Source organism: Moschus berezovskii, chromosome 4, assembly GCF_049115385.1.
Source record: "Moschus berezovskii isolate FMDL1 chromosome 4, NW_MosBer_1.0, whole genome shotgun sequence".
Lineage (NCBI taxonomy): Eukaryota > Metazoa > Chordata > Mammalia > Artiodactyla > Moschidae > Moschus > Moschus berezovskii.
In genome coordinates, this window is record NC_142463.1 from 88983276 (window position 1) to 88996706 (window position 13431).

The 13431-nt window shown below is 45.6% G+C and overlaps 1 protein-coding gene across 1 annotated transcript; it reads right to left on the bottom strand.

Annotated features, from left to right (window-relative positions):
- Positions 1 to 9064: 9064 nt before the first annotated feature.
- Positions 9065 to 12415, bottom strand: GSTM3 (glutathione S-transferase mu 3). Its single transcript, XM_055402077.2, has 8 exons — positions 12281 to 12415; positions 11827 to 11902; positions 11217 to 11281; positions 10369 to 10450; positions 10182 to 10282; positions 9762 to 9857; positions 9563 to 9673; positions 9065 to 9262 (listed from the first exon to the last, which is right to left on the bottom strand). Exons 1-8 carry the CDS (start codon positions 12326 to 12328, stop codon positions 9164 to 9166), a joined length of 678 nt encoding a protein of 225 aa, XP_055258052.1. The 5' UTR covers positions 12329 to 12415; the 3' UTR covers positions 9065 to 9163.
- Positions 12416 to 13431: the final 1016 nt, after the last annotated feature.

Below are 13431 nucleotides of genomic sequence, written 5' to 3' on the forward strand. Positions count from 1 at the left end.
CCTGTTGAGCAGTTCTCCAGATGGTCATTTATTGCAGTTTAAGGGGTCGCAAAGAGTCGGACACGACTGAGCGACTGAACTGAACTGAACTGAAATAAACAGAGAACAGTAAGAATAATTGTAAAGTCTTTAAGAATTATATGACTAAAGATAAAACTGTTATGACAGGGAAAAAAAAAAAGCCCAGTAAAAGAGAGCAGCCAAGATGGTGTAGTATTAAGACTCTGAGCTCACCTTCTATCACGAGCACACCAAAAGTCACAACTATCTGCAGAAGACTCATCAATCAGAAAGACTGGGACCTACCAGAAAAGATCTTCTATAACTAAAAGACATGAAGAAGGAACCACAATAAGACAGGTAGTCAGGGAGGACTCCTGCTATCGTGAAAGCCCATACCTCCCATGGGGTGACCCACTAACTTGAGAATCATCGGAACGGATAACTAAAAGACATGAAGAAGGAACCACAATAAGACAGGTAGTCAGGGAGGACTCCTGCTATCGTGAAAGGCCATACCTCCCATGGGGGTGACCCACTAACTTGAGAATCATTATATCGCATAGGTTCTCCCATGTGTGGGCTAAGTAACTTCAGTCATGTCTGATTCTTTGTGACCCCATGAACTGTAGCCCACCAGGCTCCTCTGTCCATGGGATTCTCTAGGCAGGAATACTGGGGTGGGTTGCCATTTCCTCCTCCAAGGGATCTTCCCAATCCAGGGATCAAACCTGCATCTCCTCCATTGGCAGGCAGGTTCTTTACCACTGAGCCACCTGGAATGCCCAGGTTCTCCTATAGGGGAACTGTTTTTGTTTACTACCAATATAATTTTATTGAAATATGGAATGTAAACAGGTTTTTTTTTTTAAAAAAACAATCTAACCTTATAGAAATGTATGACATTATTAAAAAGTTAATAAAGATCCTAAAGGGTGATGGGGTAGACATATTGAGCTCCACCCTAGTTGTGAGGTCCCCAGAACTATGGCAAGACTCTGCAGATGGGGGTAGGAGACTGCTTGTAAAGCGTGAGAGAGAGTTGAGCTCCACAACAGGCTCCCAGCCTGGGAGTCCAGCACTGGAAAGATGAGCCCCTAGAGTGTCTAGCTTTGAAGGCCAGTTGGGGAGTAACTGCAGGGGCCCCATAGGCCTGGGGGAAATGGGGATTTCACTCTTAAAGGGTTTACACGAGCCAGAGGGACCCCTGAAGCACTGGCCTCAGCCAATTAAGAGACTGGGACCTGCACTATCACAGACGCCCAAGGACTCTTACAGCAGAATCAAGGGGCACAGTTAGGAGGTGGTCTGCGTCAAGTCAAGAGACTGAGCTGCACTACAAGAAGGTCCCTGCTTACCCCTGGATCCTGACCATCAAGTGCTTTGGTATCTCCCGCATGGACCTGAAATTACCTGCTCATAATACAAGTTCCATGCCTAGTATTCCTCCATCATTGTATCAGCAGAGAAAGATGAAGCTGATAGAGATCCCAAGCCTACAGAAAATGGAAGTTTATTCTTCTTTCATGTCCATGACGAATAGGCCAGGCTGTTGAGGCAGCTCTGCTCCATGAAGTCATTCGGGAAATGAGGCTCGTTTCGTCCTGAGGCTCTGCCATTAGCAAGGTTGCTTCCTCATTTCCTTGGTAGCAGATGTAACATGAGTATGGGAAAGAAAACAGAACAAACCTAAGGAAGCAAGTTCCCAGTAAACAGGTGAGGCAGAAGTTGTAAACATCACAATTGATCACATTCCATTGTGACCAGAAGTACGGCTTTACCTCGTCACAAGGGTAGGCACATATTTCAACAGAAAAATAGATTCGGTGGCCAGTTTCAGTCTCTCCCACACCCCGGAGAGAGAGGATAAAGGTTAAACCCAAGACAAGGAGAAACCTTGGGTTTAAGGCAGTGGTTTCAAGCAGGGAGAACAGAAACCAAAGTATTAAAGATAAGATCTTTATCTTCAGATAGACCAAAGGGGAGTGGAGTATTCTTTAGTGTTCCTTGTTGAAACAGGAGAATAATTTTTTAAAAGTATTGGTAGCTCACTAAATCTCTGGGGAGGCCAGGGAGTCGGCATTGGAAGCTGGGTAACTAGGAAGTGTGCCTAACCTCATGGGGGGCTGTCCTAGAGATGACCCCACAGCCACTGTGGGGCACAGATGCTGGAGCTCCTACCTGTGTCATGTGGTACCGGATGTGAATGTCTCATCACTGCTGCCTCCAACATCCTGATCCCTCCACCACTACCTGTGCCAGGTCAATGCTCAGGGTCTGCTTTTTTAGAACTGAGGTCCTGTACTGCTGTGTGCAGTTAACAGAACCTGGGTCACAGGCCTGTTCCTCAGCCACAAGGGAGGCTGGAAAAGCAGGTGAATGCATTAGAATTAAGTTCTGCTGTGTATAACTAAATAATAACAGTGACTTATAGACGTCCCTGGCAGTCCAGTGATTAGGAGTCCACCTACCAGTACAGGGGACATGCGTGTGATCCCTGGTCTGGGAAGATGTCACATACTGCAGGGCGACTGAGTCCGTGTGCCACTACTGAGCCTGCGCTCTAAGGTCCAGAAGCTGCAACAAGAGAAGCCACCTCAAGGAGAAGCCTCTGCACTGCAACTATAGAGGAGCCCCCACTCACCACAACTAGAGAAAGCCCATGCACAGCAACAAAGACTCCGCACAGCCAAAAACTACATATATTAAAAAAAGCAGTGACTTAAATAGGACAGAAGTTTATTTTTCATGTGAAAAAAGCTCTGGAGGTAGATAGTTAAGCACTAGAAATGCCGGCTTCATAGTAGTCTTAATGACTTAACTTTTTAACTTTATGCTTCCTTATCCTGAATGGGTGTTTTCCATTCTCTATGTCACCTCATAGACATAAAACAGCTGCTGAAGCCCTGTCGCATCTGCTTTGCAAACAGCAGGAGGGAGAAAGAGGAATGGGTCTTGCTCTTTGCTTCTTACAGAAAAACTTCCTGGAAGTAACATATAACACTTCTATTTATATCTCATTAGCTAGAACTTCATCATTTTGGAAATGACATCTTCTGCCTGGAAAGTAACATGCCCAGCAGGAGTGGAGATTCTGTGACAACAGAAGATGGGGACATGGATATCAAGAGTCAACTAGCAGTCTTCTACTTGGGGGAGGTGGGACCTGTAGTGTGAGAAATTCCCCACCTGTGAGAAGGATGTTTAAAAGATGCAGAGGACAGACACCTAACAGAAACATCCTTTTGTACCTGTGCATTTCCAATCATCACTACCATCACCACAACAGGATACTCACACCTACCGTAATACAACCATCCCTGTACAAACAAAAATACACCCACCCTCTTTCACCAAAACAGGGACAACCCAGTGTCATCAACTACTGCATCCAGCTCCAAGTCTGGCATCTTGGGATAACATTCATATGGATATTCTGAAAATGCCAGATTAAAGCATAATGTCAATGACTCCCAATTCAGTCCATATGAAATAGTAAGGGAATGAGAGGTAAAATGGCAAAATTAGATGAGCTCTGTAATTTAATAGAAAACAGCCTACACTCACATTTGCAAATAAGCTGTTTGCCTTTATGTACCACGCATATAGGGGCTTCCCAGGCGGTTCAGTGGTAAAGAATCTGTCTGCCAATGCAGGAGATGTGGGTTCAGTCCGTGGGTTGGGAAGATCCCCTGGAGGAGGAAATGGCAACCCATTCCAGTATTCTTCCCTGGAAAAATCCCATAGACAGAGGAGACTTGCAGGTCACAGTCCATAGAGTTGCAAAGAGTTGGACATGATTGAGCACTTGTCTTTTTGTTTTTTACCACACATATACCTTTCTATGGTGAGAAATTCCAAAGAGATACTGCATAATAAAGCTTTTACACTAAACATCGATATCTGCAAACTAAAGTTGTTCCCTGGATTGGCTCTTGTGTCCATCCATCTGATGACCTCACTTGCAGGTTCACTGTTATCCCACTTTATTAGTCTACCACCCGACTGGTGACAGACACACAGAGGCCAGCCTGCTGTATATAGCAACTCAAGACTTGGAAGCAAAGAAGAGGGTCCAGTCCTGGTGGATTTCAGAACAAGTCTTCCAGAATTTGCCCATTATTCTATTCCTGTTACTCAGACCTGGCTTTTCCCAACTCTTCCCAAGACAATCCCCCGACAAAGCACAGTCCTGTCTAAAAGACCCAACAGCCACTCTGCATTTCCTACATTCTACTTTTCTTCCCATTTTAAACATAATTCTGGAAAGCAGCAGATAGGGTTTCAGTCATGGTTTACAAAAGTCTGTTAGTACTATTGGAAACACCACACCACGGAAGATAAAATACACATCTAGCCTCATTTTCCCTCGTGCCTCTCACCCAGCATGCACATTATCCTGTCGGTTCTAGCCCCACCTCTCCCCACCACTGCAAACACTCCTTCTAGTGACAATAACCTCAGGTTGGGCCTCTGTCTCTATATGTCTTCTGCACAGCAGCACCTATTCATCTGAAATTCAAACATACATACGTCTATTTAATCTTTTCTTCTGGATTTAAATCTCACATGTGACACACTTATAATTATTTCTATTGAAAATCCTCCCAAAACACAAAGAGCTCATATCTGCTGGTCCTCAGTTATGTTTCATTACAATTTGGCCTAAGCAAGCAGCAGATCAGACCATGAAATCTCATCACCCACTCTCCAACCTCAGAGTTCTTTGCTGATCTCTGGAACCTCCCTGAACCTGATCTTCTGTGCTCCCGCCAAGGACTTCTGCCATCTACTTCAAGAACAGGGCATTCTGTGTTGTGTTCTATCTCCCAACCAGAACATAGTGAAATTCTTAAGGTTCCTTGAGACCATTAAGTACTTTTCTGAAGCAAACTCTTCTTTAAGCTACTTTTCTGAAGCAAAATTCTTTCCATTTTCATTAGAAGGGAATCAATGCATTGTTGTGTCTACTTTGTGTCAGGCTCTACACAAGCTCCAAATAAAATTTGCATAAGTCACAGTCCCTGCTCTCAGGCAACATATTGTTCAATGGCAGAGGTAGACATTTAAGCCAGAAACTAGAGTTCAGTAAGTGCTGACAGAGGAAAACATCGAATCCTATAGGAACAGGGATTTAAAGTCAGGGCACTGCAATTAGCTGGGTGGAAGGTGGAGGAATGTCACTCAGGAGAAACCAAATCTCAGTGGCTTAATGCATGTTTATTTCTTGCTCACCCTTCCTGTCCACTGCGGTCAACAGCCCCTGGTTTTCCTGGTCTGTCAGAGACCCAGACTGATGGGCTTCCACAGCAGTCTGAAGTAGATATGTTCACTCGCACAGTGGCTTTTATTTAAAGCTTTTGCTCAGGAAACGTGTCATTTCCACTGCATTTAATTGGCCAAAGCAAGTCAGAATGTTACATGTAAGTTCAAGAGGGAAGTGACACTTCTCTAAATGTGAAACAATCATCAATCATTGGTGACCATCACTAATACTTCCCAGAGGGATTATCAGTTGTGGCTCCCCCCAGGTAGGGGCTTCTCAGCTTACCTTAGATGGTGAAAAGGCATTAGGCAGGCTTAACGGGCCAGAGCAAAAGCATTCCAGGCAGAGAGAACAGCAAGTGCAAAAGTGTGAAGATAAAAGAACATGGTGCTTTTAGATAATTTGTAAGTTTATGTAACATTCATCCATTCTAAATGCTTTAGAAATACTGGTTTATTCCTGACCAGGTCCAGTGAGGCGGGGGGAGGGGGGTTCGTTTGTCAGAGAAGGCACAGGAGGCCAGAGTTTACTGTAGCAAGGCCAGGATGCCAACCCAGGCAGCCTGATTCTGGAGCCTGGGGTATTCAGAAAAGCTAGAACCCAATGCTCCAGGGAAAGGGATGGACATCTGCCAAGACATGTAGCTGGAGAGGAAGCAGAGGTCAGGCTATGAAGGGTTTTGCAAACTGGAGGAGACTTTTTCCGAAGGCCTAGGAAGCCATTAGCCATATTCAAGCAGCAGTGATGTGAGCAAACTTACACATTAGGAAAATCACTGGCTAAATGTTACTTCCTCCTGCTTCTACCATCCACCTGGACTCCTTAAATCCCTTTGATCCATATGGCTCACTGAACCGCCTAGTCCTGCAGCTGAGGGATAAGGAAAATGCAATTTCTGTACCAAGTCCAGGTGTTTTAATAAGCTCTTAAACTACTTTTAAGGCAGATCCATTTCTGTACACATCACCTATCCCATTCATGAAATAACTCTACAAATTTTTCTTGAATCACATAAGCTATTTCCTTCTGAACTGGAAATGCCTTTATCTAGTTGCTCAATAATGAATACAAATGAAGTTCTCTACTTTTGGGGGAAGATTTTCCCACCACATTCAGCTATCACAGGTTTTTTTAAAAAAGTTCTTACTGATGCTACTTGCACAAACCCATCACTGTCAACTAGTTTCACACTTGTGCGATCTCTGTGCCTCTGGGGTGATAGGGTGTCCACTTTCCTTCTTTGCTTGAAGGCAGCCATTGTGAGAGCATTCTCTTCTTGCCCGTCTTAGAACTAGAGTCAGGGGCAGTTGGGACCTGGGGGAGCCACATCTCCCCATCGTATTGCTTTTGCTGTAGTTTATTAGAAGTCATAGGTCCTGCCCACACTCAAAGGGAGAGGATTTCACAAGAGCCTGAGTACCAGAAGGTGGGATTATGAGGGCCATTTTCAAGTCTGTTCACCGCAGGGAAGAGGCAAAGGAATGGGAAATTGGCCCTTCAGTCCCTGGATAAATGAGTCCTGGGGAAAAGTGTCCACCAGCAAGAAATCCTTGTCAATTTCCCAAGCTTTTCCAATACTTTATAAACTTTAAATTTGTTCATCTGAAAAATGGTCCTCTTATTGGTATAAATTTCAATTTCTTGAATTATAAACATCTTTTTAACTTTTGGGCCATCAATATTTCTATTTCCATAAATCATCTGTCCATAGCTTTTGTTCACTTTAAAAAAACTGAGTTACCTCCATAATGAGATATCACCTCACACCAGTCAGAATGCCATCATTAAAAGTCTACATATAATAAATGCTGAAGTGGGTGTAGAGAAATGGGAACCGTCCTGCACTATTGGTGGGAATATAAATTGGTGCACCCAATATGGAGAACAGCATGAAAGTGAAAGTATTAGTAGTTCAATTGTCTCCAAGTCTCTGTAACCACATGGACTATAGTCCACCAGGCTCCTCTGTCCATGCAATTCTCCAGTCAAGAATACTGGAGTGGGGTAGCCATTCCCTTCTCAAGGGGATCTTCCCAACACAGGGATCAAACCCTATCTCCTGCATCACAGATTCTTTACTGTCTGAGGCACCAGGGAAGCCCAGTATACAGTATGGAGGTTCCTTAAAAAACTAAAAATAGAGCTGCAATATGACCCAGCAATATCACTTCTGGGCACACACCCAGAAAAGATGAAATTTCTACTTTGAAAAGATACATGCACCGCAGTGTTCCTAGCAGCAATATTTACAACAGCCAAGACACGGACACAAACTAAATTCCACTGACAGATGAATGGATGAAAAAGATGTAGTATATATACACGATGGAATATTACTCAGACAACAAAAGAATGAAACATCACTATTTGCAGCAACATGGATGGACCTAGAGATTATCATACTAAGTCAGAGAAAGACCAATATCATATGATATCATTTATAGGTGCTGCTGCTGCTGTATGTACATCTAAAAAATTGATACAAATGAACATAGAAAATAAATTTATGGTTACCAAAGGGAAAGGTGGGGGCAACAGGAGGGAACAGATTAGGAGTTTGGGATTAACTGACAGACACTACTATATATAAAATAAATAATAAGAACCTACTGTATGACACAAGGAATTATGTCAGTTTTAAAAAATACCTGGAATGCCTTAATGATTTCAGTTCAGTTCAGTTCATTTCAGTCGCTCAGTTATGTCCAACTCTTGGCAACCCCATGAACCGCAGCATTCCAGGCCTCCCTGTCCATCACCAACTCCCCGAGTTTACCCAAACTCATGTGCATTGAGTCTGTCATGCCATCCAATCATCTATTCCTCTCTCCCCCTTCTCCTCCTGCCTTCAACCTTTCCTAACATCGGGTCTTTTCAAATGAGTCAGCTCTTGGCATCAAGTGGCCAAAATATTGGAGTTTCAGCTTCAACATCAGTCCTTCCAAAGAACACCCAGGACTGATTTCCTTCAGGATGAACTGAGTTGGATCTCCTTGCAGTCCAAGGGGACTCTCAAGAGTCTTCTCTAACACCACAGTTGAAAAGCATCAATTCTTTGGCACTCAGCTTTCTTTACAGTCCAACTGTCACATCCATACATGACTACCAGAAAAACCATAGCCTTGACTAGAGTTCTTTATATAATAGTCTCTATACTGGTCTTTTCTCTCATTTGCCATTTAATTTTTCTTAGTTATCCCTTGTCATAAAAAGTCTTTACAATCTGGAATGGTAAATCTGTAAAATCTTTCCCTTTATAACTTTTAAAATGTTGTATTCAGAGAAACCTTTACTACCCTCTGATCACAAAATTTTATACATTTTCATTAATACTTCTACAGCTTTAACATTGGGCCTTAAACTCCAGATGAATTAATTTTAGTGAATGGCATAAGGTAGGAGTCTATTAATTGCTAAGTAACTGTCCTATTTCTATAAACGGGTTAGTCCACCAGATTGAAGTATCTTTATCACATACACAAGGGTCTGTTTCTGATCTCCAGTTCTTTCGAGTCCATAATACCACACAAATTTACTTGAAATCTTTCCAAATCTATCACACAATTTTACTTGAAGACTTCACCAAGTCTTCACAGGGGGTACAGTCTCATTTAACAACCTGTTATATACAGCTGTGAAATCTCACCTTTACCTCTAGTACTCTCAAGGTCTGGGCAAGAGCCTCTAGCCCTTGAACTTAGGTGTGGAGTAGGTGAACGCCAATTTGCAGTGATTGAATTCACATGTCCTTTCTCCCCTTTGGCCTTTATTCCCAACAGAAATCAAGCTGGACACCAGTAGCCTGAATGCTATTTATTGAAAAGAGCAGGAAAGAAGGAATACAGGTACCCCAGGGATGGAATGGAACAAAACAAGCAGTACAAATCTGCCTCCTGCTCAGCAGATTCTCCTGTTGCCCCACTGCGCCATCTTGTTGTTGACAGGCATCTTAAGGAAGCGGTCAGACTGCATGTAGGTAGCTATTTTCTCCATAGCCTGAAGGGAAAGCACACCAAATCTTATCAAGACTCTAACCTAGGCCAAAAGACCCATTTCAAAACAGTAGCACTCGTACGCGGCCTGACTCCACCCCCACGTCCCTCATCCCCACCACTTCTTATAGACAGTGCCTTCAAGGTATAGAAGCCAGGGCCTTCCCAAGACTTAAAGGTTTAGAGGTGTCCAACCAATGATCCCTTTAGGCAAAAGCTGGTGTTAGGCAAAAATATACAATAGGGTCCCTCGAGGGCCCAGGGCAGCCTGTGTTTTTTAAAAGAAAGGTGCAAGGGGCATCACCTCAAAACGGCACATGAAAGCCTTCAGATTCGGAAATTCATCCAGGCACTTGGGCTCAAACATACGGTTCTGATCTAAGACATCATAGGTGAGGAAATCCACAAAGGTGAGCTACAGGGAAAATAAGATCATCAGGTCTGGGGAGTTCATTAATACCTGCAGAGACAGAAAAGGATCCCCTCCCTTTCCTTTCTTCTACCTTTTCCCCTGCAAACCATGAGTATTTTCCCAGGAACAGAGAAAACTGTTTCAGTTGTCCAGGTAGCTGTTCCAAGTACCGAGGCTTCAGCTTTTCCTGGGGGAGAAGTAAAAGCCGAAGTGAGAACAGCTGCCATCATCTCCATGAATCAGGGCACGGGCCAGTGATGGACACTTAGCAGCTCTTTCTCCAGGTGCTCTCCTCTCCACGCCTTCAGGGAGAGGTGGTAGATGGGAAGGGATGTGGAAAGAAGAAGGGTCAACACCAGAGTTACATGACAGACAAATCCTCCAGAAATAAGTTTTGTTTCTTATTCTGACAGACTTGGTGGGAAGGTAGCAGCAGTAGAATGGGGCAGGTTTAACGCTGGAGTTCCTAAAGGCTCCTTTTTCTTGATGCCTTCCTGTTCAGGAAACTCACGTGGTCAAGGCTGTAGCAGAGTTGTACCAGCTGCATGCGAAAATCCATTATCTGGTTCTCCATGACGTCCACTCGAATCTTTTCCTCTTCGGTGTCACCGCCTGTAGGCCACAGGACAGGAAATCACCCTTGGCCGGATCCATTCCCAGGTGAGCGGCCCTCACATTCCCAGCCCTACCCAACTCACACATATTGTGCTTGCGGGCGATGTAGCGCAAGATGGCATTGCTCTGGGTGAGCCTGTTCTTACCATCCATGAGATAGGGCAGCTGGAAAGAAAAGGACAGGCCAGATGAACAACCTGACTCTCTCTTGCCTCCCTGCCTCTCTCTCCTGGGAAAGAAGACTTGCAGGGAAGAGAACAGTAGAGAGAAAATGCTGTGTTAGGAGAAAGAAGAAAGAAAGTAAAAGAAAGCAACTGAGTCTACACTTGATTCTAGACAGGGGTGCTTTAGAGTGTGTGTGTGTGTGTGTGGTGTGTGTGTGTGGTGTGTGTGTGTGGTGTGTGTGTGTGTGTGTGTGTGGTGTGTGTGTGAGTGTGTGTGTGTGTGTGTGTGTACGCTATGCACTTTTTTCCCGAATAAGGCTTTTAAATGCATAAAGCAAATTACACATATTACATAATTTATATAATATTAAAACAACAAAACTGTAAGAGTAACATGTGTCTATGAATGCATTAACTAACAAGAAGATGTAATGACTATCATACTTTCAAAGTATGATAAGTGTAAACAATATTTATTTGTAATATTTGCAGCACATGTAATACAGAAATACCTAGTCACAGGCTTGGCTAATAATCAAGGTCACATTGCCTACATTCACAACAGAAGAAATGTTAACTTTTAGCTAGTGGTTAGTAGAAATGCAAGTGTAATTTTTTCTTCACCCAAGTATAAGGACCCCCTGCATTCTATCTGTTCCATCGAGATGAACAGACCTATTCTACAAACCACTAGAGGAGAGAGGAAAGGAGCAAGGACATAGTTGAAGGCCTTCCCTTCTGCCCCCTCTTCTCCTAAAACCACCTACGTTAGGAAAGTCCAGGTCCAGTTTGAATTTCACATCTAGCCACTGGCTCTTATCATAGTCAGGAGCTGTAAGAGAAAGAATGAAGTGGGATCCAACCAGCTTAATATCCCCCTGAGGAGCGTGAAAGATTTAGACACACGCCCTAATTCCAATTCCTCACCGGCGTGCTAAGTCGCCTCAGTGTGGCCGACTTTTTGTGACCCTGTGGACTGTAGCCCGCCAGGCTCCTCTGTTCAAGGGATTCTCCAGGCAAGAACTGGAGTGGGTTGCTATGCCCTTCTCCAGGGGATCTTCCTGACCCAGGGATCAAACCCACATCTCATGTCTGCTGCGGCGTCAGGCGGGTTCTTTATCACTAGCGCCACCTGGGAAGCCACCCCAAAAGCTTAGCCATTACCGTCAGTGTTAAGGCAGAGTTGGGCTATGGCAGGAGGAAAATTCCCAGCTCTCTCCCCACACTAAACACAGCAGAGAGCTCCCAGGTGACCGGTGGCAGAAGTCCCACCCGACCCTGGCGTGATGCCACCCTCTGGGCACAAGAAGACAGGAACAGTTGGGAAGACCTGCTGGGCTCAACGCGGCGTCGCACTGGCACCTAGTGAGGCATTACCTTCCCCGCACGTGTATCTTTTCTCTTCATAGGATGTATCCGTGAACTCCAGGAGCATGCGGATGGCGTGCGCCAGCTGATGGGGCGGGGGAGAGGGGCGGGGGAAAGCTCTCGGTCAGCACCTGCGCAGTTTCCCCCGCGCCCCCACCCGCCAACGTCCCTGCTAGGGCTGACGAGACGCCGCATCCCGCCGGGACGGGGTGGTTAAGCAGCTCCCGAGACCTACCCCGGGCTGGCTTGCCGCCCTCAGCCCCTCTCCCCCAAGGCCAGCGTCTCCAACGGCGGGGCCGGGGGTCGGTCCCCGCGGCCCCGGCGCTCGCAGGGGGCCGGCCGCGCACCGTTGGGCAGCGCGGCGTAGGAGGTTTGGCCTCGGAGACCGCTGCCCAAGATGACCCCCGCTACCTCCGCGTCAGTCTCCCAGACCGAGTGGTTTAGCCGCTGAGACCGCACTCACCCCGCGAATATCCCAGTAACCGAGAACCATGGACTTGGACGAAGACATGTCGCTATCACCCGTGTGCCTTCGCGCACTGCTAGCAGATGGCTACCGGCAGGGGCTTTATACCCGGCGTAGGTGGGGGGCGCCAACGTGCGCGCCCTGACTCCGCCCCCCTGGCTCCCCCCCCCCGCCCCCCGCCCCCTCCCCACCCTCGCGCCCGCGCGACTTGTGCGGTTGCTGGCATGGGGGAGGGTACTCCCGAGCTAGACGGTTGAGAATGGCCGGGCCCTGTGATTGAGTCTCTGTACTTCGCGCGCGTGAAGCCGCACTGTTTAGTAATAGTTCAGTTAGAGTGGGATGGGGCTGAGCCCGAGCAGTCCAGGCCGTGAGGACCCTGTTACCTTAGTTTTCATAAATATTTTATCTAGTGGGGATGGGAGGTTTGGGGCCAAGTGGGCAAGCACCAGGAGTCGACAGAGGCTGACCACCAGGGAATCGCTGTCTTTGGTGTTTGCATAGATTGTGGATGCCGAGGAGTTCCGTGCTACTGGCTAGGTGCCTGGCCTGGCCTCTGCAGCACAGACACTTAGAACACAGAGCCCTTAAACCCCTTAGGCCAGGCGTGGAAAAACACATTTGCCCCTAATTTGGGTGGAGCAAAGATGAAACTTTTTAAAAGGACAGTTCACTAAAAGAAGAAGGGGAAAAGTACAAATGCCTTGGGACAGGTGAATTTATGTTTGGATTTCTCCTCCTAAAATAACAGGCCTGTCACAAATTAACTTGGGATATAAGACTAATGCTTATTGAATACCTATGATATGCTAGTCCATAGTCTAGGTATTTCATGTATGTTAGCTAATTTATTCCAATTTAAGCTTCACAACAACTTTGTGAAGTAGCTGTTACACCAATTTTATAGAAGATTAGCGAGGCGTGGAGAGGTAGGGTGAGTTGCCTTTCTAATTTCAAGTGTCCGTGGATGGCCTAGAATTCAAAACTAGGTCTGTGTAATAGTCCAACTTGTGCTCGATCTTCTGCACTTGGATATCTAAACAGGCTCACCTCATCTCAGTCTTTGCTGGGAAGTCTGGGGAGCCCTGGGTTAAAATAGTTTTTTGCCTGGTTCTGGAAGTTTTCCCTGTTTCTAGGACTTCTTCAGCTCC

Excerpts from the sequence above, each read along its gene's own strand:
- GSTM3 (XM_055402077.2), bottom strand. The coding sequence starts at position 12,328 with ATGTCTTCGTCCAAGTCCATGGTTCTCGGTTACTGGGATATTCGCGGG. Across the intron at positions 11,282-11,826 it reads AAGATACACGTGCGGGGAAG|CTCCTGACTATGATAAGAGC; the intron begins GTAATGCCTCAC and ends TTTCTCTTACAG. Across the intron at positions 9,858-10,181 it reads TCTGCTACAGCCTTGACCAC|GAAAAGCTGAAGCCTCGGTA; the intron begins GTGAGTTTCCTG and ends CTTCTCCCCCAG.